Here is a 23,847-nt window from a genome sequence, read left to right as displayed (position 1 = left end):
CATCTGTGATCACAAGATGAGATCCAAGCAAAACGAGAACAAGACGGCTGTGACTCCCTTGCTGGGACGGACTGCCCAGAAACCCTCACAAATAGGGAAATAAAATTAATGTCCTCCTGCCTCGCCCTTCCTCTGGGCAGAACCTCCTCCTCCACAGCAATTACCCCAGGAAGCTTCGCCATGCAGGCCTAATTTAACCGATCTAACCATAAAACAAGTGTTTAACAAATGCCTTTGAATGAGTCACACAATTGCTGTCATACGATAAAAAGTCATATCAGACCACAAGAGTCAGGGCCGTTTATTCGACAGGTTCAGTACATTTTACAGTCCTTCACCGATCTGACCGCTGGTGTGGAGGTGCGGAGCCCTCGGAGAGACGACGAGGACAGCCAAGAAGATCCAAAACTCCGTAACCCAGCAAATAAGACACCCACGAACTGCATTTTTATTTATTTTTTTAATAATGAGCTTAGTCCGAAAAAAGAAGCAACGCTCTCCCCCCCCCCTGTTCACAGTGCTAGTTCAGCTCTAATGTTGGAGACAGATTTATTTACACAAAAGTATCCCCCCCCCCCACCCCGTCACTGCCTGGGTTTTGCTCGGAAACCAGCAAACGATCTCAAATAAGATGAAAATGACAAGAGCCGCCCAAAGTAACAACAATGGCGGATAATTGTGTTGGAGGGAGGGGGGTGGGGGGTGGTTAATGCTACTGAAACCATTTCTACAAAATCTGAGAGGGAAAAGAAAGTGTTCTTGGCAAAGGATTCTCATACTCTGTGTCCAACACCAACAAACCCAACTCACAGAAGAGTGCAGACAGTGACAAGGGGGTCCCGGAGTGTCCGACCTCCTGCACTGAGCGCTGAGGCCCCCTGCAGGCGTCTAAACCCGGGGTCTTCCTTAAAAAAAAATCTGCATCAGAGTCATTCAGGGCATCATCGGCTAACCTAGGCAGGTTTAACATGATCTTTACCAATTTATAGGCACGTGAAGAAGACAGTTTCAATCAATCAAATCAATTCAGTGCGGCAGGTACGGCACAATGAAAGATTAACTCGTAACCTAAACACCGAGCAGCGGTGGTCGTGGTTAACACACTAGTTTATCATGGAGAGCTACTTCGGGTGGGTTAATTAGGGTCGTATCAACTGCAAGGCGATCGCACACACGGGGTTCAGTTTGTCGGGGCTGCATTGGGGGGGCCGTGTTCACACTGCCCTCTGCTGGAAAATGGAGAGAACTCCGACCGAGAGGTGGGTCTTCGAATCAGAGCCACACTTTCCTGGTTTCGGTTCATTTTGATGAATTCGAGTAGTCGGTTCAAGTCTCCATCCACTGTGTGACCGCTGCTGCGGATGTGAAGGCCAGAAGTGAAACGCACCCTGAACTTCAGCCGAGGGAAAGTGGGAAATTCCTGAACGTTGTTATAGTTGGGAAGGAAGGAGATGAACTGGGCGAATGGGCAGCTGGGCAGGCTAGCTCAAGGCTTGTTCTCTAGAGAACGTGGCGCAGCTGTCCCGACACCGCTGCGCTAAAATCGGGGGGGTGATATGACAAAAGACAACGTGTGAGCCAACTGCAATAAGGCTGCATGTGATCCGAAACCAAAAGACACTTAAAACGCACAGAGAAGGAGCGAGACAACGCGGTAATTAGACACAAACCGGTCCCGCTTTACAGATCAGACGCGGACATGTGATCCGTAGAGCCGCCGCCACTCCCGCCTCCAGTTCTCCCCCCAGGCAGCTGCTACAAAAATCGATCCCTCACTCCGACGCTGCCAAGACTGACCACAAACATGGCGGCGACAAGTGGGAGTTCAGCTACACACATTCTTCTGCTTTTAGTTTCTCCCCACCCATTCACTATTGGAACATATTTAATGCGCGATTAAACCCTGTCGATTAGAAGTCAATTTACCAAAAAATATCAGGCGATTAAAAGTAGGCGGGGGGGACTAACCAAGACTTTCGTACAGAGATTCCTCATCAAGAATATGACTAATAATAATAATACTACTAATATAGCGATGATTAAAAATTAAGAACCGCCCTTGGACAAGTCAGAAGGCCATGCAAGGTCCGTCTCTCCAATCCAGCCAGATGAAGTAGAAACAGATATTTATACCGTTGGCAATATTCACCACTGTGTTCATTCATTATTATTATTATTTAAACCCCACACGGCACATATAGAGTATAAAAGTCCATCGATGCGTCCGCGTCAGCGCAGGAGAGATCTGACTCGCCCGTCCTGGTCCGTCTCCTCGTCTCCCGCGGTCTTGAAGGCGAGCAAACAGGAAGTCGAGGTGAAGCGATGAATGATGCCAAGACAAGGGTGGTGGCAGGCGAGCCAATCTGGAGATGGAATATCTGACCCCCGAACCCCCCCAAACTCCGCCCCCCGCCACCCCCCCCAATCGGACGGCGCGGGGGGGAGAGAGGGGACCGGCAGGGGGCAGAGATGCTCTGTGGGGGCGGTGGGGGGGGCGGAACGGGCCGGGTGTCTCTCAGGCCTCTCGGATCTTAGCGGCCAGTGCGGCGTTCTCCTGCCGGATGGCCTTGTAGTCCTCCAGGATCTTCTCCAGGTTGCTCGTGGTCTTCTTTCCGTCCTCCGTGTCGATCTGGGGGAGAGCAGTACGGCGGCGGGGTTACAATAAGTAAGAGTGACTAGTTCTCCCTATGTTCGGGTTTCACGGTGACATCATACCTGCTCCTCCAGGTCCCTGATCTCTCTCATGATGGTCCCCGTGTCTTCGATGGTCTGGATCAGCTGGGTGCAGTTCTGGGGAGAAGGAGACGCCGTTCACACGGGCTGTCCACGGCACACCGTTGGAGCACACCGCTGTCTCGCCAATGAAATCATAAGAAAAAGTGTCTCGCTCACCTCGTGCAAGGCCGCCAGGTACTTATAGGCTTTGCGCACGGACTCGTCCTTCTTGGCGTCCTGAAACACAGAGCACACACAGGAATACAGTGACTCCAGGCCCACTAACAAAGTCCTGGACTCGCATGCAAACCGATACGCTCGATTTCACATTGATATGCAGAGCTCATCTGGAATATTGTGTACAGTAACACCGGACATCGGACTCCACTATCGAACGCGGATCTACCTTGAACACCAGCTCGTCGGTGACGGCGAACGTGCGGTCCAGCTTCCCGGTCAGGCTGTTGATCTCCTTCTGCAGGTCCTTGGTGTCGGACAAGATCTGAGAGGGAAGAAACAAAACAACCCCCGATGAGCCTCGGGCTACGACACGCCAACTCCGATTGCTCCTCGGAGCCCCACCACAGCGAGCCGAGCTGGATCTCACGCTGGCTGACGGGAGCGGGACGACGGGAGGGTGGGCGGCACCTTGGTGATCTCTTCCTTCTGCTTCTTGATGTTGCCCACGATCTCCAGGATGCGCTGGGTGTAGGCTGAGCGAGACACGTCTTTGGGCAGACTCTCGAACTCCGTCATCTGGAGGGGAGAGGTGGGACAGTCTGAATATCATTTATTTTTTGAAGGGGTCACGGCCTGTCTGGGCCGAGCAACGCGGGGGCGTGTCAGCTCACCAGCTGCTTGTACAGGCCCTCCTTCTTCTTGGCTTCTTCTGCCGACTGCCGAATCTTGTCATGGAGGCCCTTGATCTCGGATAGCCTTCTGGACGACTCGAGCTGCAGGGGGGAGGTGCAGAAGATGCATAGCAGGTTAGCAGCAGAGGCCCAGGTCAATGGTGCAAACCTGAGGGAGACAGGTCTCCTCCTCGGGCTCGTTATTTACTGGCGTCTGGGTTCGGCTCCCATAAGGCGTTGGCAGTGAAGGCCGACCGACTAACAGCTCTGTGCGGTTTTCTCTCCTCTATTCTTTGCCAGATGCTTCTTTCTTCTACTCACACATACAGGAAGAGACGGGAGGCTTGACACCTCTCAGCTCACAAGCTAAGGAAGCCGCACATAGAGAGAGAGACACACAGAGAGCGGACGGGCGGGTGGTCACCTCTCGGCTGCTGCAGAGCTGCTTCAGCTGCCGGTGCTCCTCGATCAGGGGGGCGCGGTGCTTCTCCCACTGCGCCGCCAGGCTGACCACGCGCTTGGCACTGCCCTCCACCAGCACCTGCCGGCACACAGACAGCGCCACCATCAGCAGACGCATCCTCCAGCGCCCTGCACATCACTACTGCACTCACGTGGCAGGTTACATTCTACTTTCACTCGTTTCCTCTCAGCTTCCAGACGGAGGCAGCGCAATCACCCCACTTCTATGCATCTGCTCTTGAAATTGACCTTGAATTTACTTTAGTTTTCTCCAGCAATGGTTTCTAATGCAGTTTTTTTTTTTTTTTTTTTTTTTTTATTAGCAGATGCCCTTGACCCCCCTGAGACCTATGGTGGTCACAAAATATACACTTCAAGAGGTAAATCACAGCAAGCGCAACACAGACAGACCCAGTCCAGCGCGGACCACGGCTTCACGGCCGGCCCTCCTACCTGCAGTTTGCTCAGGTTGTTCTCGGCGTCGGGGAGGAGGTCGATGGTCTGTTTCTTCACCCTCACAGACCCCTCCTTCTCCACGTTGCTCAGCTCCCTCTGATTCAGTTCATCAGACACCTTCACACACACGGGATGGACAGAAGAGGAGTTAATTTCATGCGCTCAACCTCTTGGGTCTGGGGGGAGACCTGCACACTCCACAGCAGGTTCAATAATTGATCAGGACAGGGACGGCGCGTGGACATCAGCGGCAGCCGTAACTTCTCGCCTACCTTTCAGTGTGTGGAAATTGAACCCTAGCTTGACTCCCACATTCAGCCTACCTGACCGATGGACACGGTGAGCTGCTTCATGTCGGAGCCCACTTCCTCGATGCGCAGAGACAGCTGCTCCAGCTGCCCCCTCAGCGAGGTCACTTCCTCTTCCTGCCGCTGCTGCAGGTCCTGTTCCGACTGCCGGGAGCTGGGCAGGGTCTCGGCCGCCGCCGCCATCTGCTGCACCGCCTTCTCCGGCTCCTGAAATGCAGTGACCAGAGCCGCCCGTTAGGAATCCAGAGACGAACAGAGAATCGTCCAGCTCTGTGGTGACGCCCCCTTTGTCCCCAGGTACCTGTGTGAAGGTAAACTTCTCGGTGTGGGTGAATCGCGTGCCCTTGGCCAGGACGTTCCGCCCCTCGGCTCCTCCGCCGATCGTCCTCAGCAGCTCAGCCAGGTCGGAGCCGGAGCGTGGGACGTGCTGGGCATCGGGGCGTGGCTGGGCAGCGTGGCGCAGCTGGTCCTGGATGCGCTTCTGCAGACGCTGCCGTTTCCGGGACTTGTACTCCTGCAGAGGGAGAGAGAGCCGTCAAGGTAGGAAGTGTGGACGAGGGACTACTGGCCCATTGTTTTTCCTGGCACAAGTACCTCGGGCGTGAGTCGGGACACTAGGCCCTGGCTGTTCCACTCGCTCTCCCACTCCTGAGTGGTGCTGAGCTCTGCCACGTTGCGCTCCAGCAGGGAGGCCAGCACCGAGGCGTGCTGGGAGACCTGGGCGGTCACAGGGGTCAGGTACTCCCGGTAGTACTCTTTCACCTCTGGGAGAAGGGAGGCGGACACGGGGACACAAACACAGGCAGCGTGAGGGAGGGGAAAGTCACAAGTACAGAGACACACCAACCGACTCCTAAGGCCATGCCACGCTTGGTCCTCTTCAAAAGCATCGTTCGGTCGAGCGCTCCATTACCTTTTGGAGTTTTCTTGCCGGGGTGTCGGGAACTCAGCGGTAAGCTTAGAGGCTGGGCGTGGAAACTGTGAGCCGGTGTGGCACCCTGGCAGGAGACAGATTGCAGAGGTCAGCGGGCAACACTGCCACGTTCGCTGGAGTGTCAAAAGTTCAAGGGTCCTGTGGTCACGTGACTGAGACGCAAGGTTTCGTCAGGCCCTTGACCTACAATTCAACCAGACGACCGACTGGCCAGCGGAGCCACCGTACCTGGGTTTGGCAGAGGAGGGGCACTCGGCAGGAGGGCGGCACCCAAGGCAGAGCCAGCTGGGCTTTGATCTGGGCAGCGATCGCTCTCTGCAGGAGGGCGGATTTGCCTGAGAGAGAAAGCAAAATGAGGGACAGCGTTGTTTCAATGGTCCACACACATTCAGACCCTGGCTTATCAAGACTAAGTGAAGAGGTTGGGAGACACTGCAGTAAAGTACAGTAGAGTGTAGTACAGTGTAGTATAGTACCTGCCGGCTGGTCTGAAGACTCGGCACTCTCACGCGGCAGTTTCTCCACCAGGAACATGAGCAGAGAGCGGATCTCCGGCTCGTTGCTGTACAGGAAGGTCTGGTAGCCGATCTCTCCCTTGTAGCCCAGATCCTGAAACCAAGATCAAAATCAGCCCTGAAGAGTTTCCAGGTTTCCACTCTCCCCCGAGCTGCAGGCGTCTCGGGCGGTTATTCCTTTAAGGCTGTCAGATGCTCTACCTTGCAGCTACTGTCACTGGACTCAAGTCATCTCTCCCATCGCCTATTCTAACCAAGTCTCAAGAAACACCATATGTCCGATCAGGCACACATGCCAATCCCATCGCGTTCACTGAGCGCTGAGATCGGGATTTAAACCCTTAGAGCCCTATTTTGTTTATGCGGGGCCTTGCAAAATAAACAGACCCGCAAATACAGTCCAAGGCCTGAACGACTTTGAAGCCGAAAGTCGCTCATCACAATAAATGACCTCGTGCCGGGGGACTGGGCTGTAATTGGCAGGTAGGTCAAATATTGTCATTGGTCCAGGCGGGGGTTTGTAGAGTGGTCTGCAGAGTCAAAGAGTTCATAAAAGGCTGGTAGTCCTCAATGAGCAGAGGATTGAAATGGCTCAACTGACAGAGCGGGCAAAGAGTGCAAATCCTGCCGAGCACAGGTTTTATTGACACTGAAAGTAATATCAATGTCCACCTGGTTTGGTTTGTTTCTCTAGGTTAAAAATGAAAAATAGATGGGCTCCATGAGGCTGCGTCAACACCGATCACACGTCTCCTATTGTTGGGAACCTCGTGCAGCTTCTTTCACAATTAACAGCCATCAATTTCTCATCAAATCCAGTGCAGCGAGAGCAGCCAACAAAAAGCACTCAGGTTATATTTAGAACGGATCTACTGGTGTAAAGATGAGAATTAACTGAAGTCAGAAGACAAAAAAAAAACAGTGAGAACATAAGATCAGCAAGAACTGCGCCGACTGTGAAAATAGCCCTTGTTTTCTGAGCGTCAGTCTCAAGGGCAATAGATGGCAGAAGCACAAACATGAGGAAGGAGGATGGAAGCTAATATAAGGAAAGAAATCAAAAGGAAAAATAGAAATAGAAATTAAAGACGGGGGACAACATGGGCGAAAACAAGAGTTAAAGCAAAGGTCCAGAGCAGGAATGGTTAGATTAGCATCAACTAAAACCAACCAGTGCCCGGAGGTGGGAGAAAGAGAATTTCAAAATGGAAGAAGGGGAATGGAAGGGGACGGAGGGAGAAGAGGGAAAGGACATAGAATGACCAACTGAAGGGGCACAGCCAGAGGGCGGGGGTCTCACCTGGCAGGCCTGGGCGAGGCTCATGCCCAGGCGAAAGCGGGCGGACATGCCTGGGGGCAGGAGGTGGCTGAGGCCGCTGCCAAGGGACGGTTGGATGATACGCACACATCGCACCACGGCCTCCACGATCAGCTCGCTGGAGAACTGCTTCACACACTGCACGTCCTCACCCACCTCACTGCCAACATGCAAAACACAGACACGGAGACAGAGAGACAGACACGTTAACATCACATGGTTTTGCTCATGAAACCACGTCACTTGCTCATATTTTTGGAACCCCTGCAGTCTGGGATGCACAATCGTAGATTAATTTAGGTACCAACAGGACAAAGGGCTCGACACCAGTACACACACTCATGATAATGTGAACGAGGCAACAGAGCAAGAGGTGTAGTCGTCCAGGTCCATGGACACATCGAGCTGACCTGCACGATGTCGCTCTGCCAATTACAGTTAGTGTCCAGTCTGCAAAATACAGGCTAGTTCTGAAGAACTGGTTTCCAGACCATTTTAAAAGGTCAGTGCAAAGTACAATCGCACCACTGACAAAGAGGTATATGTTTCTACCCCCATTCAAATACAACAGTATAGCCATGTATTAGATTAGTTTGAATTTAAAGAGAAGTCTTTGTTAGTACAGTTGGCCAGCAGTGGACAGTTTAGCATCCAACCTGCATGTATTGGTTTGCCGGCAGAAACAACATAGTCAAGGAAGTCTCCGGTCCATGAACGCAGGAGGGATGCGGGCTGGGCTGTCTGCAGAGATGCGGGGTCCAGACAGAGGTCACCGCACAGCCATCAACACTGCGATCACACCAGCGCCTTCATTGCTGCGTACATCTCCACAGAAACACGTTTAAAAGATGCAGTTTCTGTGCATCTGGCCCTGTTTTACAGTAGCCGAGCCTGTATGTGTGCCACTCAACAAAGTGGGCGCGCACGTCTTAAAGCCTGCTATGCACGGGGTCAAAGTGCCGTTTAAACCCCGTGTCTTGCTCATGCGTGGTCGTCAGAGGCATCTCGTCGTCTGCACGAAAGCACCAGCACAGATCAGCTCGATCCTCACCAGGATTACTGCTCGATTGCGAAATGCCTCTTCCTCGGTGTTGCCCATAACCTCATTACACAAAACCCTCCATCACATGAAGATGACACACATGCTACTTACGTGCCCGCCTGTCTGAGGGAATGAATTAAGATCTTGTCCACTTCCTCCATGGCCCTGCTGTGCGCGGGGTGTTTTTCTCCTGATCTGGAAGGCTGCCCTTTCGCTAAAAAACACAGACATTCATGGGCTTTGCATCCAAGGTCTCCCTCCCACCAAACCCTCTCCCCTCTCTCGGGCCAATGTCCGAACAAGTGTGTGCTTCGTATCCAGCCACGTTAGAAATCCTCACGCATTGTGCTGTCGCAAGATCGTGTCTTCTACTGAGCAGAGGAAAAAACAACACCAAACAGACCTCGCAACAACTGACACATTTGTACACTTTCAACAGCAGCTCCAAGGGAAGCAGGAAGTCATGCGCCAGGAGCTGCGATTCGCGCTGGCCGCTGGGAGTTGTAGTTTCATCCTGCGTCTCCGTCGTCAACGGGACCGTCAGAAGAACATCTATTCCCGGCATGCACCGTTCACCGCAGTCGCATGACCGGAAACGCGTGTGGACCGTGGCACGCTGGGAGTTGTAGTGCTGCGCGGCAGGAAACGAAACGCAAGTGCATGGGATACGAGGTGGAAGTTCATTCGCTCTTGTTAATAATACTTCTGTGTTCTCTAACTAGCCACGGAAATGCTTTACCGTGAAAAACATGGGCCTTTTGGGCTGAAATCTCGTTAACTATCAACTCCTTAAATCAGGGGGTCAGACTCCAGTCCTGGGGGCCTGCAGTGTCTGCTGGGTTTCCTTCCATCTCAGCAAATTAATTAGTCTAATTAAACAATTAACTGGAGGAATTGAACACTTTTCCCCAGACTCTGAAATGTTCTGTAGGTTCAATGTTTTGAATAATCAACAACTTGTAAGATAATGGCTACAACAATACAACTTTGAAGTTTGAGATGAGCATACCTGAGTAAATAATTACATTAATTAAGTGATTGGGAGCTCCTGTCCGAACAAAAACCAGCACATACTGTGGCCCCCCAGGACTGGAGTCTGACACCCCTGCCTTAAATTGTCTGGTGTAATATATAATGTTGGCCACCAGGTGACATCAAAGCTTGCTACTTTCTTATGCTCCTGTTTTAGTTTTTCGCAATTGTTTACACATGTTTGCTGAATCGTTGGCTCATTTTCTCAAAACTCTAAACACAAAACACAAAACCGCCATTACAAAATGCAAAACTCTACAAATCTCCAGCAAAAGCAAACACTGCATTCAAAACTATTTTAATCTCATTAACTGTTTTTTTGCATCAAAATGACACACACACGCATCATATGAATAGATCTGTCTACCAACCAACAACACACTGATGTGCTCAACACAAAACACTACTATGAATATCCCATCAGTAGGTTAATGCCTTTTGCATTTTCAGTGTTACACTGCAGCCGGTTGTAAAACATTGTCACAGTAATGTATACCTACTCAAATATATATAAACAAACACACACAAATGCAATACAGTAACAAGAACATTGTCATTTATTTCCAAAATGCAGTATTCTTGAACACTTGTATGTAACACTTTCCATACCCAACAGGAGAAGACCAGGAAAAACATTCAGTAAGATAAAGGGTTTTCAGTACAAAAATAAAAAATGAAAGTGGCTCATTCATTCAAAACTGTAAACACAAAAAGACAAAAACACATGCAAAATGTAAGACAAAAGAAATTAGGCTCCTATTTTGGTCTGGCCACAGCACCTCATCTACATCACAAGCGATGTTCTCCCTGGCTAAACAGCAGGGAAAGAATCTTCTAGAGTGAAGGAGCCAGCCGCAGAAAGCCCCCACATCAACTTCACCACATGCATCCTCCATTGCCTGGAGAAGAGGCACGCGTCATACACCTTCCATCGCCGTGCCGAAGAAACCTCTTCAGTTGGGTTTAGGAATGGGGAAAATGGTGGGAAGTATAGAACAATAAATTGTGGGTGGTCGACGAACCAGCCGTGGACCAGGGCAGCCCGGTGGAAACTCACGTTGTCCCAGATGACAACATGCCTGGGCTGCTGTGGTCCACCCCTCTGCTTGGCTGGAATAAGGATGCCATGGAGTGTGTCGAGGAATGCGATGAGAAGGGCGGTGTTGTAGGGACCAAGGCTGGCATGGTGATATTCCCTCCACGCTGTCCAGGGACATTCACAATGGCACGGTGGCCAATAATGGTCCGTCCCCGTCCCCTTCTTTTGGCTAGGTTGAAGCCAGCCTCATCAATGTAAATATAAATGTGCTGAATTGCAGTGGCATCCAGCTCCAAGACTCTCTGAAACAGACAACAAGACAATATGCGAAACAGACCTAGAGCAGTCAATATGGTGAGGCACAATACACTGGATTACAATACTGTAATGTGTCTATATAGTGTTGATATGATAGTAAATTCACAGTATAGTACTTAATTGCACATATTCATAGCGCTGTTCTTTAACCCTCTCCGAGTTTCGCTCAAATGGCATCCTGTAGACCTGTTTCATCAGGATTAAGTTGCTCTGCAATACACGGTCCAATGTAGACAAGCCCACCTGGTGAATGTTATGGAATATTGTGTTGTCAGCAATTATGTGGAACATCACCATGTTCACAATAGTGGTCTCCTGTTCTGGTGTGAAGAGCCGGTGTTGTCCACCATGGCCTGGCCGTCTCTCAGTTCTGCAGAAGATCCACAATGATATGATTGGTTACAGTAAGCTAAAATAATCTCTTTTCTTTCAATATGAAATTACATTACTGTAACATGGGCCAACAATCATGGAGTAACATAGGCCTACTGATATGACGGACTGCAGTATACTACAGTATACATTCATAAAGAGCACAGTGTAGATGGTAGTTAACATACCGGTTCTCATTTCTGAATGTACGGATGATGGATGCAACCGTGTAGCGGCTCAGGTTGGGCTGAACTCTCTGCCCAGCCTCCCTCATACTCAATCCATGGTTGTGCACATGGTCAACCAATGTGGCCCTGATCTCATCTGAGACAACTGTCCTTACTTGTCCTCATCCTCCTCTTCCTCTCAGTCCTTGACCTCTAGCTCTTGCTTCACCATTGACTTCCATTTTCCTCCAAAACAGGAGAGCTCATCTGTGTGCCCTTTTCTAGTGATAAAGCTCTGATTTCTAAGTGAACAATTCAGCAACTAGTGAGGAGTGGGTGTGGCAATTGGTGTATAGAGCCGGCATTGTGATTGGCGTTGCTTTCCAAAGGGACTACAGACATTTTAATTTTGAATGTTGTGCCTAATGTAGCAAACTGTGTATTGTGTTTTGCAAAAAGTGTGATATAGAATTGGAAACTGAGTGTAAAGCAGGAATTGTGCTTGCAATTTTGCAAACTTGGTTTAGGGATTTGGTACACGAGTTTCAGGTTTTGGTGATTGCGTTTCATGTTCCAATTTTAGTGTGTAAACAATTGGGAAAAACTCGAATATATCCCTCTCTCTCTCTCTCTCTCTCTCTCTCTCTAAGAAACACAGTACAGGGGAATAACAGATGGCAATCCCCCAAAAACACCCACATCTGCATGTGAGGTCAGCAGGCTCTGGGAAGCTGTGGAGATGTTGGTGCATTACTCCTTGTATCCAGTACAGAGAGAGACTTATCTCCTCTGCCTGCACCCACCTTCAAACACTGAACCCCGAGTGCAAAGCCACAGAAGAACACCTGCTCCAACAGCCACAAGAGGTACAATTCTAAGTCCTCTGGGATTTTAATATATTTAGTCATAATCTTCAGATCTAGCTGAAACACACGTATACAACCAGGAACTTCTTCTGGACTCATATCAATCTGAATTGTGTGTGTGCATCCCTTCTGCTTGCATGTTGTCTCCATGGCTGTGTGCTGTTTCTCCATCCAGGGTGTCATTTGACTGATCTTGTCCAAGTCAAATATTTACTAATATTAAATAAACCAAAACACCAATTATGTTGTTGTCCAATGGAAATTATAATGGACCTATACGTTTTTAAATACAAGCTGTCACTACCTTCAGAATCGTGTGTTGTTCTCTAGAAGTTACATCATAGCAACTTCAGTGCAAACATGCTTACTCTGATAGTACTGCGGTCAACTACCATGCCTGGTTGTGTACCCATCTGGGCAAAAGCTCTCTGTGGCACGATGGGAAAAATGGTAACGGCATTCAGGGGAGTGCAATTCAAGCTACACTTTATAAGAAGAACGTATATTTGCGCGGCACCACAGTGTTTCGCGCTCAGCACCATCTCTGACCGAAACACAGAGACACTCGTGCTTCACTGGAGACGGAGTAACTCACTCACTGGGGGAAGGGGAGGCAGTTCCTCTGAGTGTGATGTCACAGAAATACGAGACTTTCCCGCCCTCCTCCTCCTCCTCTCTGTTCTACTCTCTCTGTGTTGTCCCCCCAGCTGGGTCCTATCCTGTATTAGTTTAACCCCCCCTCCAGGCCCCAGGCACTGTGAGACTGGGCTCTCGTGGTGAAAGCGGCTGCCTTCTGTGTCCGAATCCAGAGCCCCTCTGCTGCTTAGAAGGTAAGAGACTTATTTGTTTCAGTCTTTCTTGTGTGCTGTCCATGTGGCTGACCTCAGTGACACTCTGCTGCTGCTGCTGCTCTTGGGACACGCTGGACTGGTTTGACACATCCGGGGTGGGGGGGGGAGTCCTGGTTGCTGGTGGAGCCATGTGGCAGGAAGGGGTTCGTGTGGGGCTGCCCATGGGGGACAGAATGAAGGCGATTGTTTGGTTCACACGTTGGGGGCTGGCGGAGGGTGAAGGAGGAAGAAGGCGCAGTTTGCGTCAGCGTGGTGTGTGTCTGACTTTAGTGCGGATTGTAAAGGCAATGCAAAAACTACGGGGTTGGAGGGGCGGGTCTTGTAAAGTCTTGGATTCAACACATGGGTCAAAGTATCACCATGACCCAGTGACTGAAGATCCCGGGTCTCTGGCCTCGACCTGACATTTATGCGAAGTGCACCATGATATGATTCACCGTGGGATTTGTGCGCTTCTAACACGGTTTGACTGCAGTTGGCGGTTTCCCTGTGAGTTTCACTGACAGTGGTTCGTATCCTGTTTTCAACCAGCCTGCAAAAGTCATATTAAGAGTTTATTGGCCTCAAGAGAACGATACGGCAACAACACAAATAAACGAATACATAAATAAAGAGACAAACACAAACAAACCTTTCTGGTGTGAGTGACATGATTTTGTAGTGGCCTGGGCTTGCTATCTGATACTCTTGTTACCAAGTGATGATTGCACATGACTAACAACATAACTGGTCACATTGGCAGTAAAGGAAAACTGTTTCAGTACAATGGGGCGTCGTTTTTAACCTCTCAGAGATAATAAGTTGTCACAAGTGGTCAATACTCGAAGCTGAAGCTGTGTGTTTGGACCAGCGCTTGGGACCTGCGCCCAATTAAACAAAGTGATCGGTCTCGCTTATAAATAAGTATCGCCACCGTGTCACTGATTTACAGACTTCGAAAGTTGTCTGAGGTATATATTCAGATCTCGTGTGTGTTGAGTCCCAAAGTGGTTGGTGTGTTTGGTCTGTGTGTGTGTGTGTGTGTGTTCAGCACTCACACATTGGATATTTTGATCCCTGAGACAACATGGTTTTACAGCCCTACCCTACAATATTGCAGTAGGCTGGACTGGAGTGTCATTATTGTAATATACTGTACCATAGCTCCCTCTGCAAATCCTTCCCGTTTATGATTATGAATTCCTACAACTCCCATTCACAGCCACGAAACACAAGCCATATGATTTGTTATTATTATATATGTTTTATAACAATGGAAACAGACTGCTATTTTTTGGCCTTAGCCATGGTGAATGGAGTATGTGTGTGTGTATGTGTACTGTATATACGAGATAATGCTATGGGCAGTCAATTAGGAAGGAAGCTGTTTCCGTTGATGTGTTGTGCACTGTTGGCTCATGGAAAATTGAATGAATTGTGGCGAAGGGGGACACAGTGAATGGTCTGAATTTATAGTCAACCCCCTTTTGGCAGGACATGCCCCAAGAATGGGAGCTGCACACCTATAGTTGTCCCCCAATCATGCCGTCCACCCCGAATCCCGACTCCCAACACGGCATCGGTTTGAGCCGCAGCGAGGGGCGGAGCGACGCCGAACGGGTCGTTGTTTCTCGGTGCGTCACGAGTCCAAAGGGCTTCTGTGAGAACAGCCGGATCTTGGGAAACCCCTCGGAGCCAGACGCTCCTATGGCACGTATGTAGCAGGCACGTACACGCTGGGGAACGCAGAGACTGGCCTGACTGGTTTGACGTTTGTACACTCACCGCCCCCCTGCCTCCCTCAACCATCGCTCTGAACATTTCTTTCCTATCACAGGGAGTGTGCTACTCCGAGGTTGGGGGCGTGCAACTCTGAGGTTGGGAGAGTGCTACTCTGAGGTAGGGAGTGTGCTACTCCGAGGTTGGGAGCGTGCTACTGTGAGGTTGGGAGTGTGCTACTCCGAGGTTGGGGGCGTGCAACTCTGAGGTTGGGAGAGTGCTACTCTGAGGTAGGGAGTGTGCTACTGTGAGGTTGGGAGTGTGCTACTCCGAGGTTGGGAGCGTGCAACTCTGAGGTTGGGAGAGTGCTACTCTGAGGTAGGGAGTGTGCTACTCCGAGGTTGGGAGCGTGCTACTCCGAGGTTGGGGGCGTGCAACTCTGAGGTTGGGAGAGTGCTACTCTGAGGTAGGGAGTGTGCTACTGTGAGGTTGGGAGTGTGCTACTCCGAGGTTGGGGGCGTGCAACTCTGAGGTTGGGAGAGTGCTACTCTGAGGTAGGGAGTGTGCTACTGTGAGGTTGGGAGTGTGCTACTCCGAGGTTGGGAGCGTGCAACTCTGAGGTTGGGAGAGTGCTACTCTGAGGTAGGGAGTGTGCTACTCCGAGGTTGGGGGCGTGCAACTCTGAGGTTGGGAGAGTGCTACTCTGAGGTAGGGAGTGTGCTACTGTGAGGTTGGGAGTGTGCTACTCCGAGGTTGGGAGTGTGCTACTCTGAGGTAGGGAGTGTGCTACTCTGAGGTTGGGCCATGGTGACTTTCCAACGGTGGCCCAGAGAGATAGCACTTTCCTGAGAATGGAACATTCATCTTGAGGACAGAAGGAAGGCCGCAGATAAGGCCGCCGTGTCCCTCTCCCTGTTCCTGGGTATCAGCGGGGCGATGATCCCAGAGCCCGTTCCAGATTCGGCACCCCCCCTCCAGTGACTCAGAGTCCACACCCTGGCTGGGCAGTTTGCTCCACCCCCAGCGCTCTGTGTGTGAAGTCTCCTGCTCTTCTGGCCTGAATGGCACTGCTCTGTATTCCCTCTGTGTTGCATCTGGCCAGGTCTGACTTTGCTGAACACCTTCATCAAACACCTCCTCAGATAATCTTCTTTGTTTCAGGCCCAAATCGATCACATTCAAACTCTAGGGTCAGGGCAGGCAGATGGATCCAGAGTGAATGGAGGCTGCCTTCATTTTTCTCTGACAAACATGTGCCGAAAATGCCTGCGTGTCCCTGCTGGAGGAGAGTGTAGGCCCAGGAAGAACAGAGAGAGAGAGTGAGGGAGAGGGAGAGAGAGAGAGGGCACAGTATCAGGAGAAGGCAGATAAGAATAGGGCCGTTACCCTCCACAATAAGGAAACAAGTGATTATGGGCGGCTTAGACAAACACAGACACAGTTTACATCCAACGCAAAGTAAGTGGCCGGAGAGTTAAAGCACCTCTGTTTTCTCAGTGTATCTGGGGGGCCCGAGTTCAATGCCATTGTTGGGCCGTATCTGAACACACACAGGCATGAGCACACACTCGCACATTTCAATCGGTCTTTATATATGCATAAGACGTTTCATTGCTGATTTAATGTATATACAGGGTGTTTATTTCATTCATTGTGCCCTTCCATTCTGCTTATATTGTGCTAACCCTCGCCATCTCAGAAGTGGCATTTTAGACACCCGTAGGTGCTCATGAGGACAAAGTATTCAACACTACTCCCCACACAGTTGACGATGGGAGGCGAGAGGCGCGTCGAATCTGCGTTTCACGAAGCTGAGGACGTATCGAACCTGCTGCGCATTGAGGAGTCTGTCTCTGATATGCACTGGTATGTCTAGCCAATAAATAATAGGGTTTGCACTTTGGGTAAGTGAAAGCACCGTGTTTCTCCATTCCACACAGCAGAGATCACTGCATTTGCTGCACGTGCTTCAGAAATCCCCTCGGGCCATTTTACTCCCCTTCTGCATTTTAAATGAGGATCCAAATCGAATTCGGTCGGACCCTGGATGGAGTCTATTTTTAGCCACGGGTTGCATGACTTCTGTTGTCCCTCTGCCGTGGAGTATAATGTAATAAGGGCCCCTCACAGAGCCTGTACGCAACCAGTTGGGCCTTAATGCACAAGTATGGGCAGTTATTTAGTGCTGCGCCGGAGCGACCCGTGCGCCCAGAGTAACTGGAATATTCCAGCCTCGAGCGCAGCCTGTGTGATGAGGAGCCGGAGACGTCTTGGCCGGGATCGTTCTGCACACGGTGCTCCGCTACAAAGAGCGCACTGTGCGTCAGCGAACAGCAGCCTGGTCTGTGTGCCGTCTAAATATAGGGAGTGCGCTGGCTGTCCCGCCCCCCCATCCCACACGGCCCTAGGGAAAAAGCCTCGGCTTGCTCCAACCCAGCCTGCGCAAGAAAAAAAAAAAATCCCCCGACATCAATTCCACCACTCCCACGGATACGACTACTGCAGCACGGCTGGGAGAGTGGCGGGCGCCTGGGACAGGGAGTTCAGCCGGTTCATCTGAAATGGATTCTTCCAAAATGTGTGAAGGAACGTGTCCGCCCCGCAAACCACAGGTGACCATTTCCTGCTTTGGGGTCAACAGGATAGGCCCACCGCCTCCTCCTGCCCAGCGAGATCATGAACGGCCCGAGTGTATGTCCAGCAGGAGCACCAAGCATGGGCAGCTTAGCTACTCACAAGCTCACAAAACCAAACACAAAACACACTCCCGTCCGCTGCACAGAGCACAGTTCAGTGCCAGTTCAACCCATCCAACAGTCTTCCTCGCAGTGACCCGGGCGAGCATCATGTCTGGTTGGGAGGGGCCCTTTCTGCCCTGTAAGCTATGGAGTTTAAACAGTCCACACTGCTGTCAATGCGGCGGATCAGCTTATTGATGGATTGATATATCTTTTTCATCGCCCGTTCCCTCCGCCTCTGCTCTTTCAGTCACATGGGCTATAATAAGACAAATCCAGTTATTTTTCTTCTTCTTCAATTAATTACACTTACACCATGTGAGGCAGATACTCTTCAAAGGGCGCTCAGAGATCTCATTCGGCTCGTGTCTGATTACCGGCGCCCCAGGCCACACTGTACAGTCAGAGGGCCTGTCTTACTGGCTTCGAGCTGGAAAGGTCAGTGCACAGAGAGGTCTATGCAAATTCACTACAATACGGCAATTACCAGGATCTGTTCACTTCCCTGTGGCGGCAGTTACACCAAACATGTGTGGGAGTGTGTGCGTGTGTGTGCGTGTGCGTGTGTGTGTGACTGGAGCGGCCTGTGCTCAGAGGGGGCCCATTCCCACACGGCCCCGGATTGGGGGGGACCCTGATAACATCTCAGATCGTGGAAAAACAAACACTGGAGGCTCTTGAGGAAAAAATACGCCACGAGAGAGGAGACGCATGGCAGCTCAAGGACTCTCTCTCTCTCTCTCTCTGTCACTTTTTCTCACACACAAACACGATTGTAGAGATCTGATAAGCTGCAGATTTCTCAAAAGTGTGGCCCTTCGGTTTCCTGCCTCCTCTCAGTTCACCACAGCACTGCCGTAAAGAACACATTCCTCAGCAAAGAGTCGGCGCAGCGCAGTTCTACATCACAGCTAGAGAAGCCGGTATCTTCCAGGGTTGTGTCTTCCACTGATACCGGCCCATTACTGGAAGTGAATCGGCTGTGGCGCGCTGCTGGGCCAAGGCAGACCCAGGTGTAGACCCGCGGCAGCTGAAAACAACAAACACCACAACATAAATAAGTATCAAATGTCTCGAAAGCGCTCTTGAAAGGAGGAAGCAGCTGCGAATGAGAAGTCCCACCCTGCGGGGCTGTAAAATGGAGGTTGTTAAGTTCACAGTGGTGATAACAGTAAATGAGCAGAAGAGAACATAAGTGACCGGGGAGGGGCATAGTGGAGGGTCAGAGAGAGAGAGAAAGAGAGAGAAAGAGAGAGAGAGAGAGAGAGCTGTTTGTGTTTCAGGTGTGTTTGTGTGTGTAGCAGATACTGCCTCCAGCTAAAAGGACGCTTTCTCTGATCACATGACTGGACAGCTGAGTAATTCTGCCCTGCTGTTTTCCTGTTTAAACCCCCATCAACGACGATATCGAGGCACAACACCGAGCTCCAGAATGGAGCAACCCCTAACACTGCACTCGGTTCAACTCTCCAATCCCTCTGTGCGTGCGCTGCCAACGCCACAACACAAAGTCCTGTAGCCAGAACACCCCTGCGATGACCGGCAGTGACAAACCAATTTTGCAACTTGTGTGTCTCTCAGTGTGTGTCCGTAACACTTTATTAGATTGTGTATTGTTTTTGGCTTGATCTAAGCACCTCGCATGATAACAGGGTGCTTGTTTGACTTTCCTTCTGCCATTTTGTCCCCTCGATATAAATTTCCACTACTCTGTCTATTTATTTTTAAAATGTATTTATTTTAACAATCTCCAGATGCTGTTAAAAAAATGAATTATTTTTAAATGAATCCCAGAGAAAATGTTGTGTTTTTCCCCTGTCTGCAGACGTGTATAGAATCAGGAGCCGACAGCTTTGGGTCGGCCCTGAAAATCGAAAATGTTCTCGGCATAAATGCATAAGTGCATAAGGTAGCTGCACCTGTCGATAGGTTTAGCAAAAGACTGCCGCTTCTGTCAGATGTGTGTCTTCTTAAAGAAACACTCTCATTTAAAACAAGGGCAATACACAATAACAAAAACATGCAAAAACATACTAAAGCTATAGTGTCCAAAGAAATACTACAGTTATAGAAAATACGACCGGTACTTCAATTACGGTGTCCAATAATCACAACAAACAAGCTTGGTACATACCGGCAATGCCAGCAAAACACATTTCATTCTGGCAACGTTATGTGAGTTTGTAGTTTGGTGGTATTTTGGTTTTGACAAAGAAGACATGAGAATTTTTGTTGTTGAAATGTATGTGTGCTGCACAGTGATGCCGTCTGGACATTATTTGTGAATATTTCTCTGTGGCCAAAGCAGAAATATAGAAATGCCATTTTATACTGTAATCGGACGACGTTTCATTGGTGCCAGATTGATCCGTGGTCACTTTATCACAATGTTCCCACAATGCTGTGTGGTTCGCTGAGATGGAATGTTACCGACAGATATTTCATTCCAGCATCTTCAGTATCAATAGACTCTGTATTGAAACCTCTGACACAAAGTGCTACTATAACATAAAGTAGTTTCACCACAACAGCTACGGAAAAGCAACTGCAAGTCTGTCGGTAAATGGTCAAGCAAGGAAAAGACCAATACTACGATATATGGGCTGATGCTTTGAACTTGAAGTTATGGATGGTCTCACAACAGCTGATTTTGTTACTCAATTACTCAATGGTCCTTCTCACGCAGTGTATCAGGACTATTTGTGGAGTCACCCTGAAGTGTTCTTGTGAATGGACTAAACGAACGGCTCTAATTGGAGACGTGTGGAGGCTGATTAGCCAAGTTGGGGTGTCTCTTCATGGGTTTGGTTGGTCAGTCCTTGAAGTAGGAGGCTTGGGGACTGTTGGAGCAATGTGTCCGGTCAGGGTGAATGCTGAGTCCCTGAGCCAAAGCAGTATAGATATATATATATTACTAAGACTGTACAAATCCTACCCGGGGAACTTTATCTCCAGCTGCAGCCAAGACTCCTGAAAGACAGCTACCCCTGGCTTGTGCACGTGGAAAACGAGGCAGGGAAAGAGTTAAGAAAATGATCATGTTTCTCTGTCACTCTCAATCCCTCCCGCCCTTTCTCTCTCTCTCTCCCTCCCTCCCTCCCTCTCTCTCTCTCTCCCTCTCCTCCACCCTCCCGGCGAGCTTAGCGCTTAAGCAGGATAAGTAAAACTCATTGACTGGCTGTATGTCAACACAGCAGCAGTAAGGGGACAGTGGATTTTAACAGGAAGGGTTGGTGCATTTCTGTGTCTTTTCTACCCCCCACCCCCCCCCGCAGCAGACGGCCCCCGGTGGGAAACAAGGAGCAGGTCCACTCGATGAGGGTGAGTGTGGAAAGACAGACTCTTTGCTTTACTGGTTGCATTTGGGACTTGAAAGACAGAACAGGGGAGAGAGAGTGCAGGGCTTCCCCTGGCTCAGCGTGGCAGGGAGCTGTCAATAGCAGAGCAGTCTTGCATCATACGTGAAACTTGTGGAACTAGCGAGAAGTGGATAGAGCCGGAGAAAGTGAGAGAGAGAGAAGTGGGCGGTGGGAGATTTATTCCTTTTTTCCCTTCTCTCCATGTGCTGTATTTGCACCACTTGTTTGAAAAAATAAAGATGAAAAACTATTGTAAAATAAATGTGGACAGTTTGTTTAGGGTCTGTTTATCCAGCCTACTGCAGGTACTTTTCCATGAGGAACTGTGAGTGCGTTCCTCTTCATATTAGGAAAAGTGCCTCGTTCCCGCGGCGGCCAGCGTTTGGTCCATACGGCCATAATTCATAAATGGAGAGATTTAAATAGTGAGAGAAGATTCTTCTGCCCAAGTTGGGTTCTTTCTCCAGACTGGGGACCCAATCAGAAGACATCTAGGACAGTGAACCGTTTTGGCCATCAAAATCCAAGACCATTCTGGTTCTGTCGTGAATTAAGTTTTGATCGGAGTGCCAAAGTGTAGGAGCTGTAAGCAGCCTTGCTTTTGTGAATGCCGCATGTGTCCAATTCCATTTCTTAAGCCACAAAGGCCACCTAAACTTCTCAAGAGCCTCCCTGATCTCAACCTTGGCACCCTTGATCCTTTACTCCTTCGTTCTTAAACTTTTCAGATCCATGCGGCTGATCGTGACAAAGGAGTTCGAGATGTATTGTGTGTGTGGTGTGTCCTGTGACCTGAGATTAAGACTGAGCATCCTTAAATGGGTTTAACTGTTGTGGAGATGCTGGGTCTGTGCAGGGGCAATTCGATTGACCGCGGGCATTTCAAGACTTGGATCAATCAGAGAAATAGGTGAAGGAGTTGAACGCAGAGCCTGTGACATCTGTTCCTGAGGTGGTAGATCACACGGAGCCCTGGTGCTGGGGAACAAGATCTCGCACAAAGACAAAAACACCAACACAACCAGAAAAGAGGAGCAAGCACCGACAGCCATCTTCGGTTTACAACGTGATTTTCCAGTAGCACACCTGAGAGCTGGCCTTCAGTCTTTTTAAACATTAGGCATGGACATTTATTGTAAGTTTGTCTCTTCCTTTTTGCTGTATACTTCTAAATATTGTTTAAAAACATCAAATTTGGGATTGAAGGCCCTGGCAGCATGCTATAAATGGGCCGAACAAACATTCAGATCAGTCCTGTTGGTTCGTCTTGGTTTGTTCCGTTTACGATTTTATTCTCACTGTTGTTGAAAGTATGGAACTGTGTCCGTGTCGATTGTGAAACTGTTATGGCGTCCCCCCTTTCAAAACGAGGCTCCGGTATCACTGGCGACAAATACAACGAACAAACAAAAGAAACTAAAGAAAGACATTTCATTTCCATTTCAGTCCCATGCTGGGTGCCGCCTGAAATCCGACGAGAAGATTCATTACTTCATGGGAGTTTAAAAAAATGTAGAAAAAAGGCAGTGGAATGCAGTCACATGAGAACTGCCAAGACCGCGACACGGGACGACTCTCAACGCCGAATTAACGGCCGGGGCTGGCGAGTGCAAGGGAGAAGGGACAGGGCTCTTGGTAACGCTGACTGCCAATGTTGCAAGGGAAGCTGTTTAGTGTAGTGCGGCCCCCCAGGAGCCAACTGGTTGTGTTCTGCACTGAAGCCTGTGCGACACTCAAAAGTGTCCCCCACCCCCCACCACACAGCAGTTGTGCAGGATGTATATAGTGCAGCATGAGCAGCGCTGTGTAAATACAGGTGCCAGGGTCAGACTTTCCCCACGCATTGGGCGATGGCAGTGTATGAACAGGCTGTCCGACCTTGTAAAGTCTTGGCAAAGCTCTCTGCCCCCTGGCTGATGGGTCCTCAGCTGTGGCAGAGCGGCAATGACACAGTGAGGTCAGGGCTTCTCCCCCGGTCAGTCAGATACTTGACCGAGATGAAAGGGGCAGCAGGGTGACCGGATCCCGAGCTCGTGTGCCGTAGACAGAGCACAGGCGGGAGCCACTGGAAGGGAGACAGTGTCTGGAGACCAGGGTGCAGACCAGTTAAAATAGCACCCGGTGTCTCCCAGCCAAAGCCACAGACAGACATTCAGGAATCCATTGCGTGGCGAGCGGTCCTACGCAGCACAGCGTCAGGCGGGACACATACATGCCCAATCATACACATAAACACACACACACTCACACACACATAAGATTACATTAAAACAGCAGAACACACACAATCCCAGGCAGTAGGTCAGCCCTGGACACCTGCCCCGCCCTGTCCTGGTTCAGTGAGCAGCCTTCGACGTGGGGATCATTCGTTGCCCGGCACAACACTAAGCACAAAAAGGAACACAGTCCAACTGCAACACGGGTTGCAAGGGGCAAAGCCAGTGTCTTTGCACATTAATCTGTCTCTGTGGAGCACAAAACAATAATAAACACATAAATAAATAAGATGGGCAAACAGTTTGCAAAAGATTTCCAGTGAGAGAATCCAACTGGACCGCTCTGTGACCTGCCCTCTGTTCTGATGTAACTCGCGCTCCTTGCACCACTTTTCAGAAATGAAATTCGAGGAAGACTCACAGTACAGAGCTCCTCGATCACAGTTCCAGACACAGGCTGGCTCTCGGCTCTGAAAGCGGAGAGCTGTCTTTACTGCTGCAGGAGATCGAGTCTCAGGCGCTGAGTCCGTTTCAAAAACCTCCCTTAAAACCAGCACAACCCAACCCCAGATCCAAGCCTCGATCTTACT

The 23,847-nt window shown here is 49.9% G+C and overlaps 2 protein-coding genes and 1 long non-coding RNA gene across 5 annotated transcripts in view; 1 reads left to right on the top strand and 2 right to left on the bottom strand.

Annotated features, from left to right (window-relative positions):
- Positions 1–445: 445 nt before the first annotated feature.
- ccdc22 (CCC complex scaffolding subunit CCDC22) lies at positions 446–9,083 on the bottom strand. The gene is made up of 16 exons (XM_066709911.1): positions 8,713–9,083; positions 7,542–7,719; positions 6,203–6,335; positions 5,955–6,061; positions 5,706–5,790; positions 5,387–5,556; positions 5,094–5,306; positions 4,808–4,999; positions 4,482–4,601; positions 3,991–4,107; positions 3,567–3,668; positions 3,364–3,471; positions 3,122–3,217; positions 2,893–2,952; positions 2,716–2,790; positions 446–2,629 (listed from the first exon to the last, which is right to left on the bottom strand). Exons 1-16 carry the CDS (start codon positions 8,760–8,762, stop codon positions 2,516–2,518), a joined length of 1,920 nt encoding a protein of 639 aa, XP_066566008.1. The 5' UTR covers positions 8,763–9,083; the 3' UTR covers positions 446–2,515.
- Positions 9,084–10,172: 1,089 nt separating this feature from the next.
- Positions 10,173–13,001, bottom strand: LOC136753632 (uncharacterized). The gene is made up of 2 exons (XR_010817445.1): positions 11,234–13,001; positions 10,173–10,974 (listed from the first exon to the last, which is right to left on the bottom strand). It is a non-coding gene; the product is annotated as an uncharacterized LOC136753632 (long non-coding RNA).
- An 82-nt stretch (positions 13,002–13,083) lies between these two features.
- Positions 13,084–23,847, top strand: part of LOC136753631 (sodium-coupled neutral amino acid transporter 3) — a 31,350-nt gene continuing 20,586 nt past the window's right edge. The window contains exon 1 of one of the 3 annotated variants that reach the window (XM_066709906.1): positions 13,084–13,225. The gene's annotated coding sequence lies outside the window, so the exon portion shown is untranslated. Of the gene's footprint in view, positions 13,226–20,814; positions 21,004–21,653; positions 22,177–23,847 lie in introns of those variants that run through there. The other 2 variants (XM_066709905.1, XM_066709908.1) reach the window with 2 other exon arrangements.

This window comes from Amia ocellicauda, chromosome 7 (assembly GCF_036373705.1).
Source record: "Amia ocellicauda isolate fAmiCal2 chromosome 7, fAmiCal2.hap1, whole genome shotgun sequence".
NCBI lineage: Eukaryota > Metazoa > Chordata > Actinopteri > Amiiformes > Amiidae > Amia > Amia ocellicauda.
Note: the sequence above shows the minus strand (reverse complement) of the source record. Positions and strands in the feature narration are given on the sequence as shown.

Excerpts from the sequence above, each read along its gene's own strand:
- ccdc22 (XM_066709911.1), bottom strand. The coding sequence starts at position 8,762 with ATGGAGGAAGTGGACAAGATCTTAATTCATTCCCTCAGACAGGCGGGC. Across the intron at positions 5,000-5,093 it reads AGAAGTTTACCTTCACACAG|GAGCCGGAGAAGGCGGTGCA; the intron begins GTACCTGGGGAC and ends ACTGCATTTCAG. Across the intron at positions 2,953-3,121 it reads CCGACGAGCTGGTGTTCAAG|GACGCCAAGAAGGACGAGTC; the intron begins GTAGATCCGCGT and ends TCTGTGTTTCAG.